At 36.9% G+C, this 21,096-nt stretch overlaps 3 protein-coding genes across 4 annotated transcripts; all 3 read left to right on the forward strand.

Annotated features, from left to right (window-relative positions):
- The first annotated feature begins 35 nt into the window (after positions 1-35).
- Positions 36-5,854, forward strand: LOC149737153 (uncharacterized). Its single transcript, XM_089877236.1, has 8 exons — positions 36-1,207; positions 1,579-1,696; positions 1,993-2,195; positions 2,685-2,724; positions 3,698-3,792; positions 4,369-4,553; positions 4,836-5,022; positions 5,351-5,854. Exons 1-8 carry the CDS (start codon positions 1,004-1,006, stop codon positions 5,483-5,485), a joined length of 1,167 nt encoding a protein of 388 aa, XP_089733362.1. The 5' UTR covers positions 36-1,003; the 3' UTR covers positions 5,486-5,854.
- On the forward strand, positions 5,756-7,256 carry LOC149737154 (cyanocobalamin reductase / alkylcobalamin dealkylase-like). Its single transcript, XM_089877238.1, has one exon. It carries the CDS (start codon positions 5,900-5,902, stop codon positions 6,755-6,757), a length of 858 nt encoding a protein of 285 aa, XP_089733364.1. The 5' UTR covers positions 5,756-5,899; the 3' UTR covers positions 6,758-7,256.
- Positions 7,040-19,475, forward strand: LOC149737155 (lon protease homolog, mitochondrial-like). 2 transcript variants are annotated; one of them, XM_089877226.1, is made up of 18 exons: positions 7,040-7,667; positions 7,948-8,114; positions 8,569-8,780; positions 9,126-9,312; positions 9,592-9,684; positions 10,205-10,309; positions 10,762-10,921; positions 11,186-11,330; positions 11,682-11,769; positions 12,173-12,346; positions 12,818-12,961; positions 13,315-13,437; positions 14,748-14,864; positions 15,242-15,382; positions 15,722-15,890; positions 17,307-17,518; positions 18,642-18,806; positions 19,034-19,475. In XM_089877226.1, exons 1-18 carry the CDS (start codon positions 7,250-7,252, stop codon positions 19,187-19,189), a joined length of 2,976 nt encoding a protein of 991 aa, XP_089733352.1. In that variant the 5' UTR covers positions 7,040-7,249; the 3' UTR covers positions 19,190-19,475. The 2 variants fall into 2 exon arrangements, with proteins under 2 accessions (XP_089733352.1, XP_089733353.1); XM_089877227.1 differs by having other exon boundaries at positions 7,951-8,114.
- Positions 19,476-21,096: the final 1,621 nt, after the last annotated feature.

Raw genomic sequence — 21,096 nt, forward strand, 5'->3', positions numbered from 1 at the left:
TCTTTCGCTAAAGTAGCCAAGGTCACCTTCAAAGCCAGTGAAGCGTTTAAATGTTTACAACATGGAATGATATACGACCTGGTACTTTTCCATGCGCTGAGAGTCTATTATTTTCGCGTGACATTTAATAACCCCGTGAGGCGTACGAGGGGGCGTGTCCAGGATGCGCACTGTGATTGGCTTAAATATGCGTGACGTTCTCAACCACCGCTATGAGCTTCCGTGTGTTTTCACTTTCCTTTGAATTAAAACAACAACCCAAGGCGCACTGGCTCCATGGAGAAGTGTTATCATAGTTTACATCTGACGGAGTTTAATTAAGAAGCTGATTTAATGAATGAGTGTGTGTGCGCCACGTGTTAGGGGAAACACCCCTTTTCCGTTAGTAAGAATTTCCTGCTCTTTCTCTTTTCCTCTCGTCTTTCACTTCATTCTCTTTTTTCCTTTTAATGCTCTCAGGCATGTGACTAAGTTTACGTTTCTTTACTGCCCTCTAGCGGATGGTTATTTTTATCATTTGTAAGCTTTGTTTTTTTTTGCAGGACTTGTCGACATAATAGCAGCAGACATGTGTTTTAAGATTCATTAATCATCTTAGCTTAGAGAAGCAGTAAGCTCCGTATTTCAACTTAGTAAAAAAACAAATAATGTCGGTTTGAGCTTTATTTTATTAAGTTTATATTTGCCGCAAAGTTTATATATAAATGGTACTGTGGGTAAGATTGATGCCGCTAACACATAGTATCTAATATTTCCTTATCGTGCCCATCAATCGATTGTCAGTTAAATATAAAAAAAACTCCTTGTTACGGATTGAACATTTTTGTTTGGTAATATGTAAAACGCGGATAAAACATTTTCATAAATGAGACTGAATTACGCAATGAACCGAGAAACCGCACGCTACCTAAATACACACATACACTAAAGCGCAAAGCTACAAGCGAGTTGCTTTTCTCGCTTGCATACTGCTGTGAGTGTGTGCGCATATTCTCGCAGCAAAATGAGTAAAAGGAAGACCATTTCAAAGTCAGACCAAAAAGTTAAGAAAAGTAAAAACGAAGACCAAATTTCAGAAGACCAGTTTGCATATTTAAGGCGAGAAATTGACCCACAACCAGAAGTATACACGACCAAACCTGTTCAACCAACTGAAAAGAAGTTTGGTCAACTGACTACTGAACAAGTTGACGAGTACTTTGATAAGGTATAGAAGCATATAGATATCTATGGTAGAAGTACGACACTTGTATACGCTATTACTGTTTACCACTGTTTTCAAAACCAAGCCATTTGATCGCAGAAATACCATCGGCACATTATAGTATTGTGGGGTAGGATGGATACCGTTAAGATGGGACGCTTTTACAACATAATATCCCAATATCCTCGTTGCGTTTTAAACAATTAAAACGTTCGATGACAGTCGTGAGGATACGGTTTTATAATACTTTAAATGTTCTTTGTTTACTATCAAATGGGACGAGAAAATAGAATAAAAAGGTGTTCCATCTTCCCCACCCTACTCTATACGAGTTCAATCAAGTTAAAATTTATTTACACTAATTCACCTTGCAGGGTTTTCTCGTAGTCAAAGATTTCTTCAAACCAGAACGTTTAAACGTCGTACGCAAAGCCGTGGATGAAATCGTGGATGATTTAGTGAACGATCTTTACGATAATGGAAAAATTAAAGGTCCATTAAATTTGTTACTTGTATTGTTGTGTATGAGATTCTAACACGAGCTCTTGTAAAACGTAACTGGGCAAATAGGTCGTTAATCATACGCGTATACAAATACCGATGACCAAAAGCAATATTGACACCTACATTTCATCCGCAATGCGAGACTGAACACCATAAACGTTATACTAGTTGCTGTAAATTTGCTGCCGGAATAATTTAAATTAAAAAAAAAACATTCTTGGATATATTTAATTTTTCTTCTCCCACCCCTTAGCTTGGCTTATAACGTTTATGCATTTTGGCAGACAAACACTCGGATAAAGACTTTTTCACCCGGCTAACTCACATCGAAAAGCAATTTAAAGGAGCTGGGGTTCTAATGCACAAACGTGGCGTCTTACACGATGAATTTAAAGCTCTATGGAGCGACGACAAACTACTGAACGTTGTAGAGCAGATCATAGGCCCTGATGTGGCTGGTCATCCTGTATGGAACCTAAGGACGAAGGTGGTTACTTCTAATAATGAATGTCAAACTTGCTTATAACACGATGTTAGTTTCATACACCTCGTGCCAGCTTACGAGTATAACCATGTGTGAATGAAAGAATGAATGAATGAATGTAACTATTTTATCCTTACGTGGCGGGGTAATAATAGTCGTTATAACACGGTTGTTTTGTTTCATACACCTTGTGCCAGCTTACGGGTTAACCCATGTATGAATAAAAGAAGGAATGAATGAATGTAACTAATTTATCCTTACGTGGCGGGGTAATAATAGTCGTTATAACTTATAACACGGATGTTTTGTTTCATACACCCCGTGCCCGCTTACGAGCAACCATGTATGTTACTTAGTGGCCGATCATTTGCTTTACGTTTAGATTTCTGGTGTGGTTTGGGATCGAATAAGGTTATTTTAGCGAAAGATATTTATAAGACATATTGACTAATAAAAGTTGTAGTCTGAGCTATATTGGTTGTTTATATGCAGACACCGCATAACGAACAAGCAACTGTCCCGTGGCACCAAGGTTAGTGGTATGAATGTGAGTGAATGGATGTAACTTATTTGTCCTCGCTTAACGAGGCAACTACAGCAGTAGTTATATAAGACAGATATTCATACACATTGTGCCCGCTTACAAGTTCGCATAATAACTATGTGGGTGATGGTTTTGTGGACGTGGTTTCTTTAAAGCTAACAAATTAGATTGGAAGAAGCGTCCGTTAAGAACCTTGACCAAGCACACACATAATAATAATATTGTCAAGCTTAGTGAATATTTTGTTGCACCTGCCATGGCTGTGTTTTCACAAAGTTAATAAGTTATAACATGCGATAACGCAGTGTCTTTATTTATTATCAAACAATGCTTGCTTGACTGTTAATATTAACAGTGTATGTGCCCACTATTACCCTTTTTGCATGGTCACTTTTATGCGCGTAAGTACTCGCATATTTACTCGCAAACGCTTATGACGTTATGTGCGTTAACTTTGTTTTTGCGAATAAATATGCGAGTACTTACGCGCATAAAAGTGACCATGCAAAAAGGGTATATGTCAACTATGTTTACCTCTAGTAGTAGGGAGGGGAAGACGGGACACTTTCATCAAATAATATCCAAATATCCCGATCGAAATTTAAACAATTAACAACGGTCTATGGGAGTCATGAGGATACGATTTTATAAATCTTTGGGTTTTCTATGTTTGCTACCAAATGGAACGAGAAAATAGAATATAAAATTGTACCATTTTCCCACCCTACTATACATATAGTACTATGGGGAGAGATAGGACAAATTTTGTACAAATATCCAAATATTCTGATCGTGTTTTAAACAATTAACAACAGTATATGGGAGTCGTAAGGATACGATTTTATAATTCTTTAAATGTTCTTTGTGTACTACCAAATGGGACAAAAGAATAAAATGATAGGCTGACCCATCTTTCCCCACCCTATACTTTATATACATAACGAGTGAAATTGACTCACAGACAACGCATACATGGAACCTCGTAATTTGGAAGTACATCAGTTCACGGCATGGATCCCACTCGTTGATGCGAATAAGGTCAACGGTTGTATGCAGGTTAGAAAATACATACGTTTATGTAAAGACTTTGCTTTAACTCGTCCTATATTCCTAAAGCGTATTTTTTTCGCAAAAATATAATTATAATCACCATTAAAGTTAGATATACATGGTATTTGTAAGCTGGCACGAGGTGTACGAAACAGAACACCCTTGTTATAATGGCTGTCGTTGCCCTGCTATATGTGAGGTCGCGAAGACATCTATACAAGTTACATTCATTCATTCATTCATTCATTCATTCATTCATTCATTCATTCATTCATTCATTCATTCATTCATTCATTCATTCATTCATTCATTCATTCATTCATTCATTCATTCATTCATTCATTCATTCATCCATTCATCCATTCATCCATTCATCCATTCATCCATTCATTCATCCATCCATCCATCCATCCATCCATCCATCCATCCATCCATCCATCCATCCATCCATCCATCCATCCATCCATCCATCCATCCATCCATCCATCCATCCATCCATCCATTCATTCATTCATTCATTCATTCATTCATTCATTCATTCATTCATTCATTTATTGATCATTCAGTTTTGTAATCATGCAGCTTGCGACTGGGGGACACCGAGCTGGTATAACATTACCTCATACTTGTTGTGCTGGTGGAACCTGGTACGTTGAAATGCAAGAGAAGGATTTGGCTCAGTTGGGAGTTGATGTTAAGGATATAGTAACGTGTGAAGTTCCCTATGGGGGCGTGTTGTTTCTTAATAACGCTATACCCCACCAAAGGTTGGTGAAAATTATTTTTATGTTTTGCAACATACAAGTTAACATTAATTATGACAACGTATACTGCGTGTAAGATGGATACCGTTAGCACATAGTATCCCATGTTTCCCAAACGTGGTTTTACAGCCAACAGCACATTTTTAGAGTCGTATATACGATTCTATAAAAAACTTTCTACCAAATAAAACAATAAATGGAATAAAAACATGAATCATTTTAACCCAAACCAACTATAAAAATGAAAATAAATAACTTTTTATTTTACTTTATTTATTTCTCTAGCTTGGAAAACTATTCCGACATCATCCGTTGGAGTTTAGACTTGAGGTGGCAGCGACCGGACATACATAACGGGTTCTACGGTCTCAAGAAAAACGTCCTCATGAGAAAAAAGGACGACCCAAATTACGTCATCGATTGGGAGGAACTTACGGAAACCAACAGAAGTGAATTGCTGATGAAGAAAGTGGTAAGTTAGTGTTTGTGTCATATGTTACCGTTTGTGTTATATATTGGTTTCACAAAAACACATGTCTTATGTTATACAATATTGTAGGAGAAGGTGGGACATATTTTTAATCTATTTTCTCGTACCATTTAGTAGTAAACATAGACCATTCAAAGAATTATTAAACCGTATCCTCAAGATTCCCATAGACCGTTGTTAATTGAAAACACGATATTTGAATGTTATTTGCTAGCAAACGAGGCGATCGCCTAACGTGCATGTGCAGTTATGTGTCTGTGTAGCTCTATCCTATACTATAGTGTATTAATATCATCGGTTTTAACTACAGGAAGAAGACGATTCCGCCTTCAACCCTGAAATTACGGGGCCATGGATGAAACGATGGGACATAGTTCACCATAATCGTCATACTGAAAATTTTAATCGACACAAAGATTTGTTATCGAGTTGGAACAAAGCTTAATGATTTTCATTCTATTTTATGTGGGTGGAGTCGTGTGGATGGCGCTCCATTGGATCTTTAATCTTGGTTGGAGTTGCCCCATTATCTTAACCGTATCTAATTTTTGTGCTCAAATTTATTTAATATGTTTCATTTTAAATGTACATTGTATGTTGCCATTAATTGCGTTTATATTAGAATTGTGTTTTTAATAAATAATTAGGGAGTGCTTACGGTATTCGTAAACGACTTTCGTGTCATCCGTTCTTATATTTGTCATGTGTTGATTTTTTGTTGTTTTCGTTTTCCACGAGATTTCAATTTTGATGTTGTTGTTGCGTCATTTAGGTTTCCAAACTGCAAATTTTTAATAAAGCTGAAGTGAAGGTAGCGAAATATTATTGAATATTCAGTGAAAGGAAGACATATTTGGCTATGGACACCTCGCGTACTTTGCTAAAACATCTAAACGACAAGTTAAACCCTCTTGGAATGGAAGTCTATTTATTCAAAGTTTCATGGTACAACGAAACAGTTCGTCCGTGTTTTAAACTCCCATATGCAGATAACGTTATATGTGCCGTAGTTCTAACTGTCCCGGCGTTTTTCGAAAGCGCATTTCTGCCCAACGTGGAAAATTTATTGGCGCAAAAGCAGACGAAGGATCCAATCGATGAATGCATTGCGTTCCATTTAAACGAGACTGTTTCGGGCTTGAACATTGGTGGTATTAACATTATGTATGATTATGAAATATTACCAAACCGGAGACCTAAAGTGTTGGTGCAAACTGCAGCTCACGTGGCAGGTGCTGCGTTTTACTATCAGAGGGAGCATGTATTAGAACCTTCAGTTGAATTAAACAAGTTAGAACCATCATCTCATTGTGATGCTGCAGGTGACCGTAATCAAAATAAAGGACACTGCAGGGATAGTTGCAATGCTAAAGAGGGTACATTAGGTTCTATTGACCCTTGGGGGGAAAAAAGAAAAATTTACGGCGTTTGCGTTCATCCCAAATATGGTGGTTGGTTTGCAATAAGAGCAGTTCTTGTGTTCACTGAGTTAGAAGATGCTAACCTCACAAAACTAGAGCCAACAGATTGTGTAAAGACAAGAACTGAAAGAATTGATCTATTGGAGAAATTTAATGGGAATTGGAAAGACTCAACTTATAGAGATGTAATTCAAGTGAAAGAGAAATATAGCGAACTTCAAACACTATATTTTCTAACCCTTCCTAAAGATCGAATGAAACTTTTACAGCAAATTGTGAATAACCAAACAGTGTAATCATAGATATCAAATAACTATATTCTATTTTATAAACTGCAAGTGATAATAGTTTGCACAGACAAATACTACAAGCCTACTATTTTATTAATTTATGTTTTGGACCAAATCTGGTTCTTAAAGGACCTCAACCATACAGAATAAAAACGATTCAAAAGAATTTAATATATAAACCCCCTTAAATAAATATATGGATATGTGGTTTATGGTAGAAAAAAAACATAATCTTCGCTTGAATATTATACACAAAATTCTTGTGCTGTTTTATACGTGTTTAAAATTTGTCGTTTTTACCAAGTTTCAAACATGGATTCCCATTAATTTATTTAAATATATTTCTAATTAATGTTAATATGATGTTTGTTATTGTTATTTAATTCTAAACTTCTATGCACCAGACATCAGTATTAATATTCAGAATTACCTGTTCTTACAGAAGCACTTTAATTAATTTCTGGCAATCGAATAAAATGCAGCATAGTTGATGCTGGTATGAGAACTATGGCTCTCCGTTGTCACTTAGGTTCAAATAAACAATTCCAAATACTGCGAAGTAATATGAATTTTGCAAGAACTGTCACGCACAGTAAACAATGTCTTAATGGCTTGTTACGTAACCATACAAGGACACTTCATATTTATTCCAACTTGCAACAATCAACTATGAATGGAAAACATGATATTGGCCACTTACACAAAACGTATTTATTACAAACTAGACTCAAACATAAAGTGCTTGGTAATTCATTTACCAATTCCTTGCTTTCTAATCCTTCAAAGTCAAATTGGAATTTAAATCTGACGAGAAGTTTTGCGAATTTTTCCTCTTCTTCAAGTGGGGGTAATGAAGATGATGGTAAAGAAGACGATGATGATAAGCCTGTTACCAATGAGAATAATGAACAAGAAGGTATTTATGTTTGTGTTATGTAAAGTATTGTCAACCACACAGAAAAACAATCATGTTGTTCCCCTGCCACGCAAGGAAGTTTTTTGTTTTTTATCTCTAGTTAACCATTTGTGTTTATTGTTATTCTGGTATAAAAAGGTAAGTTTCTTTCTACTGTAAGTTGAAATTTTATTACACTGTTTCGATTGTTTCTTAAATTCTTTGAACTTTTTAGCAAATTTTTTTTGCTGGTTTATGTATATTAGTCCTGTTTTCATCTAACTATGCTTTATTACTCCAGCAGTTGAGCAAGAGGAAAATAAACGTCCAGAAGTAATTTACTCAGGGTTGGGGAACTCTAACTCAGTAGCTTTAAGTGCGTTAACCGTTCCTGACAATTTTCCAAATGTTCCAATTATTGCTGTGAACAGGAACCCTGTGTTTCCGAAGTTTATTAAAATGATTGAGGTGAGAATTGTCTTCAACCAACGTTATAATAGATTCTTTATGTTTATTTTCTTTGCCTAAAATCCAAATTTGACAATGACATATATATATAAATTAAAATACAAGTTTTCTGATTATTTCATTAAATTTCGAATGGCATCAAAAAATCCAATACACTGGTTAATCTCTCATTACTTCTCAAACCATTTTGTTGTCCCCTTTAAAATTCCAAAGCTGTATATATGTTGTCCCCTTTAAGTTGTATGTTTGTGTCCCCTTAAAACTCCTCCCCATTGTTTTTTTTGTATATATGTTTTTAATGTTTTATTCTATAACTATATAACCTAAGCTCTGTGGGGTTTTGGGGATCATTACAATTATGTGCTGCAACATCTTCTTGAACTGAGTGACAGTGAGACTTTCGACACTCTTGTAGCAAATTTTGCCAAGAACAAATGTCTTATTGTTTCCCCAGATAAAAGATCCGAAATTAATGGAAGTTCTAAGAAGAAAGATTTCTCTCTCTCTTCCATATGCTGGTGTCTTTGTGAAAAAAGATGACAATAATGAAGTGGATGTTGTGGATGATCTGGAGCGTGATCTTTACTCCGTGGGAACCTTCGTGCAGATCCATGAGATGCACGATATGGGCGACAAAGTTAGAATGATAGTAATGGGACATAGGAGGTAGGGTTGATTTGAATCATGTTTTTAAGACAAAATATTACTTCTTTTGTGCTGTTGTTGCTGATATATATTTTATAGTAAATAGCTCTTTACATAAAAATTTGTTGGTTTAGTAAAATTTAATTTCAAAAATGTCCGTCTTTTCCCACCCAACTATATAGGTGTCCATCTTCATCCATCCTACTATATATAAGATTACGTTATTGCAATATATAGGTTTTATAATATTTTATATTTTAGTTTATATATCAGGGGAAGGTGAGACACCTTTTCATTCTATTTGTTTGTAAGGTGTCCTGTCTTTCCCCACCCTACTATATCATATATAATATTTATTTTTCCAAGGATCAAGTTATGTGAGGCCATGAGCATAGAAGAAGACATCCTTATTGATCAGAAGCCGGAGGATGAAGGATCAAAGAAAGAAGACAAAAATGAAGTGAAGCCAAATGAGGAGAATCAAGTCACGAAGGGAATATTGATGGGAAAAGTGGAAAATATTCCAAACCCAGAGATTCCCACCTCAGAGGATGTAAGATAAAATTGAATTACATTTTGTGAAAGATTTGTTTCCTAATAAGACTTAAAATTACATTTTCCGTAGGGAAAGTAAAAATTAAAAAAAAGACCATAAATTATATGTTGTGTAGGAAAAAGCGATTTTTTTGATAAAAAGTGTAACACTCATTTGCTACTACCTACTGTTTACTATAAAATCACCCTTGTTAAACAGAATATTACTATTTCTGATTGTGTTCTACTTTTTGGCTGATCTCAATTTTCTTTTTCAAATTATAAGTTATATTTATAGATCAAGGCACTAACTGCTGAAGTTGTGAAAACAATCCGGGACATTATTTCTCTCAATCCTTTATACAGAGAATCAGTGGCTCAAATAATACAGGTAAACATCTTAAATTAATTGCAAGTTTGTTTTTCAAAATTTGTTTTTTTTCTGTTTTTTGTTGTTTTTTTTCATCTCCTCAAACTTTGGTGGTACCTTTGGATCACATTTGAGCATCTTTATCTACACAATCCTCCATTCTTTGTTGGTATAAGCGTTTAACACTGCTGGGTTTAATAGTGAAGAAAAACACGTTTCTTAAATCCATACCATGGTTGCCTCATATTTTTTATCTTTTTCAATGTATGAATAGTGAATATGTATGTGTGTGTTTTACCACAATCCAAATTCCAAATTATCAGCTTTCCATATATTTACCATTTGGTAAAAAATCAACAAAATAGAAATATTTCGCAACTAACAAAGTTATTTTATCGATAAATATCACCTGAATTTCAAATAACCAGCTGTTTATATAGAATTATCATCGAATAAAAACACGATGAAAAATATATAAATATAAATATTTTCTAATTAACAAATTTTTTTGTCGATAAATGTTAACTAAATATCTTTCTAGGCTGGGCAGCGAGTAATGGACAACCCCGTGTACTTAAGTGACATGGGAGCAGCACTGAGCAGCGGCACAACAGATGAACTACAAGATGTATTAGAGGAAATGAATGTAATTAATTATAATTTCTTGCTTATGTTTTGTTTTGGTAATTTGTATGGCAAGCAGACAAAGTAAATTGCTTTATTGGAGGTTCTTGTCGTAGACCTGGGATGCAGCTTAATTTGCTATCTTTGTCAAAATTTATTTATGTTCAAATATCCTGTTTTTTAATTCTTTTCCTTTTCCCCACCCACTTTTCATCACCTGTCTCTTGTTTTTAAATCATATTTTTTCTACTTAACAAGTCAAGTTTTTAGGATCCTTTTATTAGTAACAACCTGTCATGGTTTAGGTAACGGGTCAATTCTGGCCTAAATCCCAGGTCCTTGACAAGAACCTCACCCACATAGAATAGAAATCGCTTTAAGGTTATTAGTGGGTAACCCAAAATTATATATAAAATGAATTTCTACCATAAATAAGGCACACAAGTTTCCTAAACTTTTGTTCCCATCATCTAGGTAAGAGAGAGGTTATACAAATCGCTTTCGTTGCTTAAGAAGGAACTCGAACTAAGTAAGTTGCAGCAAAGACTTGGTCGAGAGGTTGAGGATAAAGTAAAAGCCACACACAGGAAATATATGTTGCAGGAACAACTAAAAATCATCAAGAAAGAACTCGGTAGGATATGAGTGAATGTAACTTATTTATCCTCGCGTGCCTGGAAAAAGACAGTTGTTATAACAAGGGTATTCGGTTTCAGACACCTCGTGCCCGCTTCCTATTGAGTGCTTATGCTTATAAGCTACCATATAAATATGTTTTCTAATAGTTGAACCACTGTGTCATGCACGCCGGGTGGAGCTCTGCTATCTCCATCTTATATAAGTTTTTTGAAATTCATAAATCTGTATTTGGCCCTAAACTCTAGTTTTACTTTCCCAGGTTTGGAAAAAGATGACAAAGACGCGATCGAAGAGAAATTTCGATCTCGATTAAAAGAACTGACCGTACCACAACATATACAAGAAGTCATTGATGAAGAATTGAATAAACTTGGTTTCCTTGACAACCATTCATCTGAGTTTAAGTATGTTGTAGTTGAGTATTTTTTATATTATTTCTGGCGCCACGGCAAAGTGGTTAGCGCGCCTGTTCCTAACCCAAAGCTAATGGGTTCAAGGCTCGTCGCTTCTTTTTGTCTTTGGGCAAAGACACTTAACGGCAATTGCTCCAACCTAGTGATCACTAGTGGGACACACATAATATCCTGATTGTGTTTTAAACAATTAACAACGGTCTTTCGGAGTCGTGAAGATTTGGTTTTATAATTCTTTAAATGTTCTTTACCTACTACCAAATGGAAAGAGAAAATAGAACGAAAACGTGTCCCATCTTCCCCCCACCCTACTATACTAAATAAAACATATTATATTTCCAGTGTAACACGAAACTACTTGGATTGGTTAACTTCCATACCATGGGGAAAATCAAGTGAGGATAACGTGGATATAAAGAAAGCAAAAGAGGTTTGTTTATTTAGGTGGTGAGGGGGGTTTTTATGCCAAACATATGTTGACACAAGATGGAAGCATCTAACCTTGGCCAAGATGTCAAGGCTTAAAAAAATGATGAGGTTCATACGGTAGCACTACAGGTGTTGGGGGTATTGGCCTATTCTAACCTAAGGACCCATAATATGCCATGCGTAAGGGTCCCCACCGTGCTCTTTATGGAGGGTTTTCTCGTTCCAGTTTGTAGTAAACAAAAAAAAATCCAAAAAAATATAAAACCGATCCTTACGACTCCCATAGACCGTTGTTAATTGTTTAAAACACCATCAGAATATTTGGATATTTAGTGCTGTGTCCCGTCTTCCCCCACCCTACCATATATAGAGAGAGATAGTAAAGTAAATAGTGATTCAACTAGATCCTCGAAAACGATCACTTTGGAATGGATGACGTTAAGAACCGTATTCTTGAGTTCATAGCTGTCAGCATCCTCCGCTCCCATACTCATGGGAAGATCCTTTGCTTCCATGGTCCTCCAGGTGTTGGGAAGACCAGCATAGCGAGATCAATCGCTCGTGCTCTTAATCGAGAGGTTAGTGGATGTTTGTGTGGATGTTGAGATGATGGGGTAATCCAATGTTTGTGTTTCTGCTCTAATGGATGAGGTCGAGGTTCTACAAAGTTGCTCATGTTGCAAAGTTTCCTGTCTTTGACTAATCTACCACAAACTTTAATATTCCTAAATGTACTTAAGTAAATGGGTGAAGTGCTATAAAGTTGTTTATTCAGTCTTGATTTTCTAATCTTGACTGCAGCTTTGTTATCTTTATCCTAACACAGAGAAAAAATAAAAATGAATTTGATGGGGTAACGGGCCAAGCCTGTACTAAATCCTAGCACCCATGACGTACCACGCTGCGGGACCTCACACATATATACAATGTCGGGGAAATGGGCCAACTCTGGCCTAAATCCTAGGACCCATGGAGTGCTTTGCTCCTCACTAATATAGAATAAACCTTCTTTAACATTGCTCCTCATCTGATACAAACACTTTCCTCAGTACTTCAGGTTTAGTGTTGGAGGAATGCATGATGTTGCGGAGATTAAGGGACATAGGAGGACATATGTGGGTGCAATGCCTGGAAAGATGATACAGTGTTTAAAGAAGACAAAGACAGAGAATCCACTTGTGTTAATAGATGAGGTAAGTCTCTAAATGTTGGCTTCCCATGGGGTGAGATGGATAACATAATAGAAGTTAAATTTTATGTAATATATAAATGTAACTTGCTGTTCCTCATGTGGCTTGACAACCACAGTGGTTATAACACAGGTGTTATACTTCATACACCTCTTGCACGCCAAGTATTTATGTATACCTGACAATTTGACAACCCATTAGTGATCACTGGGTTAAAGCAATTGCCGTTTAACAACTGTCATTGCTCCTCATGCAAGATTTCATATGGTATATTTATAACTAATATATTATAGAGTCAAAAAAATGAATAAGTTACATTCATATACCATAAACAAGCCACCCCATTCCCACCACAGGTAGACAAGATAGGCAGAGGGTACCAAGGTGATCCTTCATCTGCTTTGTTGGAACTTCTCGACCCCGAACAAAATCATAACTTTCTGGATCATTACCTGGATGTTACTGTGGACTTATCAAAGGTAAAAATACCAACGTTCACACTTATAAAAATACATCACCATTTTATTCTATTTTATCGCTTCCATCACAGCAATCAAGCTTAACTAGTATGCAAATAATACAAAAAAGTTATCAAAGGAATGCATGAATGTTGCTTGTTTTATCCTTGTGTGGGCTGAAAACGACAGTCGTTATAACACAGATGTTCTGTTTAATACACCTCGTGCCTGCTTACGAATGTATAGTATGGTGGGGGAAGATGGGACACCTTCAGCACATAACATCCAAACATCCTGATCATGTTTTAAACAATTAACAACAATCTATGAGAGTCGTGGGGATGCCGTTTTATAATTTATTGAATGTTCATTGTTTACTACCAAATGGGGCGAGTAAATAGAATGAAAATATGTCCCATCTTTCTCCGCCCATATGCTACTTTGTGGGTGAAGGTAAAAACACAGTTAAAAAAGCAGGCATAACTTACAATAGCTGTAATAAATTGTGCGAATCTGACCCTGATGTTTAGTAATTTATATTTATTGACCTCATACGTTGTAATGTTTAGTTATTGCCGTTTTGAATTACCAGGTGTGACCTTTTAACCTTACCACCGCAGTTTTGGCGCCTTTGGTTGGTTTTAAAATGCTGCACCGTTTTCATTGCATTTACATTTGGATTGAATGCAAATAGGAAATTTGAATACAACAGTTGACCACATTCTCCACCTGTATCAATTATGCAAGCGTAGCTTATTATAATTATGTCATTCCATATTTAAAGCCATGTTTGTCGTCCCTTGAGCATTGAATGCAAATTTATAAACACATAATTCAACATTGCTTGTAATTCGACATTGCTTTTATTGTTTAAATTATGAATGAATGACGCTTGTTTATCTTTACATGCCAGAGGAACGGCAGTCGTGAGGGTTAGTTAGGGTAATACGAGTGTTCTGTTTCATACATCTCGTGCTCACTTACAAGTTACCACGTATGTAACTTATTTATCCTCGCATGCTAGGGCAATTGCAGTTGTTAAAACACGTTTTTTCTGTTTCATACATATTGTTCCCTTGAATGGCCACGTATGTAACTAACCTCGCATGCAAGGGCAATGACAGTCGTTACAATACGGGTGTTTTGTTTTATACACCTCGTGCCCGTGAATTACCACATATGTAACTTTGTGTATGGTTTCCTAAGAACACTCCGCGCTTATAGCAGCGTCGAGCAGACGCGCTAACCAACAACGCCGGACAATTTACCTAACAGTTCTTTTGGCCCTGCCGCCCCAATTACAATTATAACCCTTCTACTTATTAACGCAGGTTCTCTTCATATGCACAGCCAATGTACTAGATACAATACCAGATCCACTTAAAGATAGAATGGAAATGATTCAAGTGTCAGGTTACGTCGCCGAGGAAAAAACGGCGATTGCCCGGGTAAGGTTGGTATATAGATAACAAGGCGACTGTACGGGTGTGCAATGTTTGTAACAGTTGGCTTAGAAACATTGGTTTTAATAAATAAAAAAAACTCAAAACATTATTTTAAAAAAAATTGAAAAATAATTGTTAAAAAGTCAAAATCCGTCACGTCTGAACAGTTTTTTGTCACAATAGGCAACACGTAAAAAATCGCGAAAACATTCAGATTAAGCGATCTGGTGATACGAAAACGTAACAAACAAAAATCAAGTCCAACCAATAGTTGTATTAGAGAAATATACTTCGCCTAAATGGTATCTTCAGTCTCTTATTAAAATAGAACCCGAAAAACATCAAAGTGAGTATATTTTCAAAGTTTCATGTTTTATTAGAAATACCTGATCCCACAAACCCATGAGCAATGCGGTCTCAACGAGGACAAAGCGTTTGTAGAGGACGAAGCGTTGGACCTTCTTATTAAGAATTATTGTCGTGAAAGTGGAGTACGTGGCTTGCTACAACAAATAGAAAAGGTAAAATAATACAAGATTTATTTGAATCTGGTATTACAGTAACGTATGGACCACATAGTACTGTGGGGGAAGACGGAACACCTTAAGCACACAGTATCCAAATATCCTGATCGTGTTTTGAACAAGTAACAACGGTCTATGGGAGTCGTGAGGATACGGTTTTATAATTCTTTGAATGTTCTTTGTTTACTATTAAATGGGTCGAAAAAAATATTATGAAAAGTTGTCCCATCTTCTCCCACCCTACTATATATATACACGGACTCTTCTTCGTATTAAAACCAACCACGCAGCACTCATATTCAAATATACTTGTATGTGTATCGTTGTATATACCAGATCCATCGTAAAGCTGCATTCAAACTTGTAAACGAACAATCCGAGGATCGTGTTGTTGTTAACCAATCAAATCTAGAGGATTTCGTGGGGAAACCCCCGTTTACGTCAAACCGCATGTATGACGTCACGCCACCAGGTGTCGTCATGGGGTTGGCTTGGACGGCTATGGGTACGTAAGTTTATTTTGGGTGAAGTTGTGCAAAAGTTGATGATTATTTATCGCATATTTATGTTTGTATGGGGTTTTGACTGTAGTGTGGAGTCATGCTTGTTTATGTTAAATATAACCATGTCCTCATGACTAAGAGGAGAGTCCGTAATAGTTAAAACGACCAATACGAAATATGGGATATTATGTGCTATTATGTGATGACGGTATCCATCTTACACCACAGAGTGCTGAATACGAGGCTGCAACACCTGCGCGCAAGCCCTCATTATTGCCACGGCACCCATGTAGACTGTAATTATAACAAGTCTTGTACATCGCTTTTCTTAAGCGAATTTCAAAATTAGACTACGTGCAGACAACTGTGGGTCACAGCACTATATACCATAGTACGTGCAGCCACATTGGGTTTAATGCAAAATCAAACTACTGTTTTGTTGGTTTGATTAAGCTATTAATCCTCTGAATAATTCATGTAGGATTCTCGCGCCTTCTATCTTGGCTAATTCACTACGTTGACTAATTACTCGGCCAAATTTCCCACAATTTCGTGACTGAATCACGCATGTCTTGGCCAAGGTTCATTTCCGCAAAACAACTTCATCATCACAAACAATATTTTGCACAATCAGCAAATTTCACTTCAAAGCCGCTGAGGTGTTTATGGTTTTTAAACCACGATAAAATAAACGTTAATAAAGTACTGTGGGGTAGAATGGGACACCCGTAGCAAATACTATTCACATATCCTGATCGTCTTTTAAACAAATAACAACGGTCTACGAGAGTCGTGAGAATATGGTAATTAAACCGTCAAGGGGTGGGGGGAAATGGGACACATTTTCATTCTATTTTCTCGTCCCATTTTGTAAACAAAGAACATTCAAGAATAATATAAAACCGTTTCAATTGGTTTACACTGTTTCGAAAACACATCACCCGCGCCATTGTCTAACAATGTCTTGTTAAAGCCCAGACAGACTCAATAAAGAAATTCAAACAGTGTTTGATCCAGTAATCGAACCTAAATGCCACAGTTATCCTTTATCCCAAACCCTATACATCTTAACAGCTGCGTGAATGTCATGGCACTGTACCATGTGTATTATCGATTGAACATCCGTAAACAAGCAAAGGTAAACGATTGCGGTCAAAAACAGCTGCTTAGCGAACCCAGAGTGTAGGAAAAGATACAAAATGACCGAACGTTAAAACGATCTTTTCATTAATGTAAATTTAATATATTTCATGTAAATTTTTTAAAAATTTTTAGCCTTTTTTTATCTCAAAGTAGATTGCGGGAAACGGGTTAAAACTGTATACACACAAACTATTTAACGTTTTCCAAAGTCAAATCATACATTTTCTTATCATATCTTACTGTTAATTTTTTTTTAACTTCGTGCTAATTTTCAGGCGGCTCGACTCTTTACATCGAGTGTTGTGAACGTAGCAGGCGTGACGTCAAAGAAGGTGGTGACGTTACTGTGGAACTTACTGGAAGACTTGGTGACGTCATGAAAGAATCTGCGAGGATCGCGTCAACTTTTGCGCGAAGTTTTCTTGCAAGAAAGAAACCGGAAAACCATTTTTTCGATGGGGCTAACCTGCATTTGCATGTGCCAGAGGTATGTTTGCCATGTTTCGTGATTACTAATATATTTATAGTAATGTGGGCAGTGGCGCAGCCAGGGGGGGTTAGGGGGTCGCGACCCCCACCTTTTAAAGAAAAAAAAAAAATAATAATGAATATGATAATAATTTTGAATAACCCCCCCCCTTATTTTTTTTGGCTGCGCCACTGACTTTGGGGTAAGATGGATACAGTTTACCCATTTTATCTCATCTTTATTCGTGTTTTACCAATTAACAACGTTCTCGTAGGGTCGTGAGGATACTGTTATATAATTCTGTAAATATACAGTAGTGTATATGAGTAAAACAGGACACCTTTAGCACATAATATCCAATATTTTCTAGTCGTGTTTTACCAATTAACAACGATCTTTTCGAGTCGTGAGGATACGGTAATATAACTCTCTAAATATTTGTTTCTGCCAAATGTGACGTTAAAACAGAATGAACATGTCTCATTTTACGTTCTTACCCCAACCTACTATACGTGTATCATAGGGTCGCCTGTATAAAAGACAATCTATATAGTAGGGTGGGGGAAAGATGGGACACCTTTTCATTCCATTTTCCCGTCCAATTTGGTAGTAAACAAAGAACAATCAAATAATTATAAAACCATATTCTTACGACTCCCAAAGACTGTTGTTAATTGTTTAAATCACGATCAGGATATTTTGCTATTATGTGTCAAAGGTGTCCTATCTTCCCCCACCCTACTATATCTTTAATATTGCACCTAATCGGCTCGATTCTGTACACACTTACAGCTTAAACGAACCATAACAACCGCAAACAGCACTACCAACAGATAACAGAAGTTATATTTGTTTTCTATGTCATACACGTATATAATATACCATTAGTGTTGTGTTAAATATGGTAATGTCGCTATAAGCGCTTATAACGTCAGCTGCCGAGATACAAACGTGATTCCCCATGTCCCAATATCAAAGTTATCATAATGTGTTTTACGTACTGTGTGACTCACTTGCTTTGATAACCTCTGCCAAATCTAATTTTCCAATTACCGGTTCATTACTAAAAACCCAACAGTTTATCGCCCCTAAGGTATAATAAGTCCCCACTGTATTAAGTCCCTAATACCCTATATCCCAGGGCGCCACTCCCAAGGACGGCCCAAGTGCTGGTTGTACAATGGTCACGTCCCTACTTTCCCTGGCCCTTAATCAACCCATAAGACAAGATATTGCGATGACTGGCGAACTGTCGCTCACAGGCAAGGTACTTCCTGTTGGTGGAATTAAGGAGAAAACGCTGGCGGTAAGTCGAATTCCTAGCGCTATTGGTTGTGTTTGCTCCGTATGTTGAATCGATTGGAGTCAATAGAATGTTCGTAATCTTGCCCTGAGCCGTCACCGGAATGTATTTTGCGTCGGCGACAGATTGCAATCGAATTGAGGTGTTGCTGGGGCGCAAAACAACCGATAAATTGCACTTGATGCAATTTCCGAAAACCGCTTTTTAATCCATCACCTCGACGTCCGCAGGCGAAGCGGGCGGGGGTTAGCTGTCTCATATTCCCGCGGGAGAACGCAAAGGACTTCAACGACCTCGCTGAGTACATCAAAGCTGGCGTTGAAACCCACTTCGTGGAGCATTACTCTGAGGTTTTTGAGATTGCTTTCGAACAACCGATCAGCTAATCCAGGCATGTAGCAACCGACTTTACCACCCAATGTGTTAGAGCGTCATCTGTGAAATATTCTCAAAGGAGAAACATCAACTTCGAACCTGAAATAAAAGAAATCTTCTAATCGATACAAAACCATTGTCGTCTCGTCTTCGCCTGATCTCTAAATTTCTCTGCTTAAATGTCACCTGTTCCATCCTAAGCTTTAATTCGTAACCTGTCGGGTTAAAAACTTGACTCTTGCATCAAATTCACGCAGTGTAAAGTTAGTTGAATAAAACATGAATATTTTATTTTAACCAACGGTCTTTGACGTTAAATTTTTATTACAAGTGAAAGTTTGAAACTTAGATTAAAACTGTTTTGACAGATAATCCAACACTTAGAAACTAATTTTCATAGATTCTAATATTCCATAGTGGGGTAAGATGGGACACCTTCAACATCCAATAAATATTCTGATGCGTATTTTAGCAATTAACAACGGTCAATGGGAGTCGTGAGGGTACGGTTTTATAATTCTTTGAATGTTCTTTGTTTTCTACCAAATGGGACGATGAAATAGAATGAAAAGGTGTCCCATGTTCCCCCAGCCTACTATATATAAACATTGGCAACTATAATCGATTGGTCGAACAGTCTGTTCGTTTATATTATGTTTTACGCAGGGAAGCGGTTAATATTGTAACACTTATCGGTCAAATGCTCTCCCCACATAATGCAAAACCAATAAACCGCTCAACTGTAAGCAGTCTAATATATTTCAGTGACTTCACTGTTAAGTACCTCAATGTAGGTTTAAATTCAAGAATCATGAAATCGCAAATCAATATATCTGCATTCGCATATATATGCGTCCTTGCAATCCGGTTAAAACCGGTACAATCCTGTCCGCACCGGTTTAACCGGTATTTAGTTGATTCCATCTACTTCTGCGTCTCTTGTCTCGGATGGAATAAATAAAGAAATTACTTTCCGTGGCTCTTCTTGATGCCGCTAAGGAAACGACTCGACCTTCGCTTTGTTCAGGGTTTCAAACCAAGCTGCTCGAGCTACAGTGTTGTAGGGGTCAAGGGTTGTCCTCACACAACGTACGAGGTGAACCATTAGGAAAAGCAGGAGGATAAACAACATACAATATACTATTGTCTCTTCCACCATAACAGTTGGGACCGTAATATGTTCAGCTGAGTTACCAACTGTATTGGCGTTGTCGAGCTTGGGGAAAAATGGGAAATCCGATGGTATTTGAGGCAATGGGTCGAACTGTCCCGGGTTCCCCGCCAAAGGGTCTTTTGTTGTTGCTGCATTATTTTCAAAATCTTTGCCCGCATCTCTTATAATACTTCTCAGACTCGAAACCGAGGATGAAATTGAAGTATTGACTTTTTCCAGCAGCGCTCTCCCAGGGGGTAATATCATCACTACAGTGTGGTTCAGCAATATTCACAATTTAAATTCGTTACAACCTAAAATCAAAACAACATCAATGATATATATATATATATATATTTGCAATCACAGCAACATAATGACTTATTTCAGTTTTCTACGTGATTAATTGCAATTAGTAAGCCAACTCTGGCCTAAATCTCAAGTCCCATGACGTGCTACGTTGTAGGAACTCACCAACGTAAGCTAGACCTTTAGAATTCTTTCCTGGCCCAAAATCTAACTGCTTTCGAGCTATTCTACCCAATATAGTACACGCTAATGCATTAGACACCATACATACTTCAGTGTGTGGCCGTCCATTTACATGCAACTGTTTGATCGATGGAGGCAAAACATATTAATCAGTAAGCAAAAAATTAATTGCGACGCTTCTATAGATTAATGTTGAACAATAACGTTAACGCGCTTGGCTGTTTTGTTAAACTGCTCGCCAACGTGGCCACGAGTAAAGTGTCGTGTTCTTGG

Source organism: Ciona robusta, chromosome 4 (genome assembly GCF_009617815.1).
Source record: "Ciona robusta chromosome 4, ASM961781v2".
Lineage (NCBI taxonomy): Eukaryota > Metazoa > Chordata > Ascidiacea > Phlebobranchia > Cionidae > Ciona > Ciona robusta.

Bases quoted from the DNA above. Each gene is read 5' to 3' on its own strand.
- LOC149737153 (XM_089877236.1), top strand. From the start codon at position 1,004: ATGAGTAAAAGGAAGACCATTTCAAAGTCAGACCAAAAAGTTAAGAAA. The intron at 1,697-1,992 runs GTCCATTAAATT...GCATTTTGGCAG, and splicing joins CGATAATGGAAAAATTAAAG to ACAAACACTCGGATAAAGAC. The intron at 5,023-5,350 runs GTAAGTTAGTGT...TTTTAACTACAG, and splicing joins AATTGCTGATGAAGAAAGTG to GAAGAAGACGATTCCGCCTT.
- LOC149737154 (XM_089877238.1), top strand. From the start codon at position 5,900: ATGGACACCTCGCGTACTTTGCTAAAACATCTAAACGACAAGTTAAAC.
- LOC149737155 (XM_089877226.1), top strand. From the start codon at position 7,250: ATGAGAACTATGGCTCTCCGTTGTCACTTAGGTTCAAATAAACAATTC. The intron at 7,668-7,947 runs GTATTTATGTTT...TTATTACTCCAG, and splicing joins TGAGAATAATGAACAAGAAG to CAGTTGAGCAAGAGGAAAAT. The intron at 11,770-12,172 runs GTTTGTTTATTT...TGATTCAACTAG, and splicing joins ATATAAAGAAAGCAAAAGAG to ATCCTCGAAAACGATCACTT.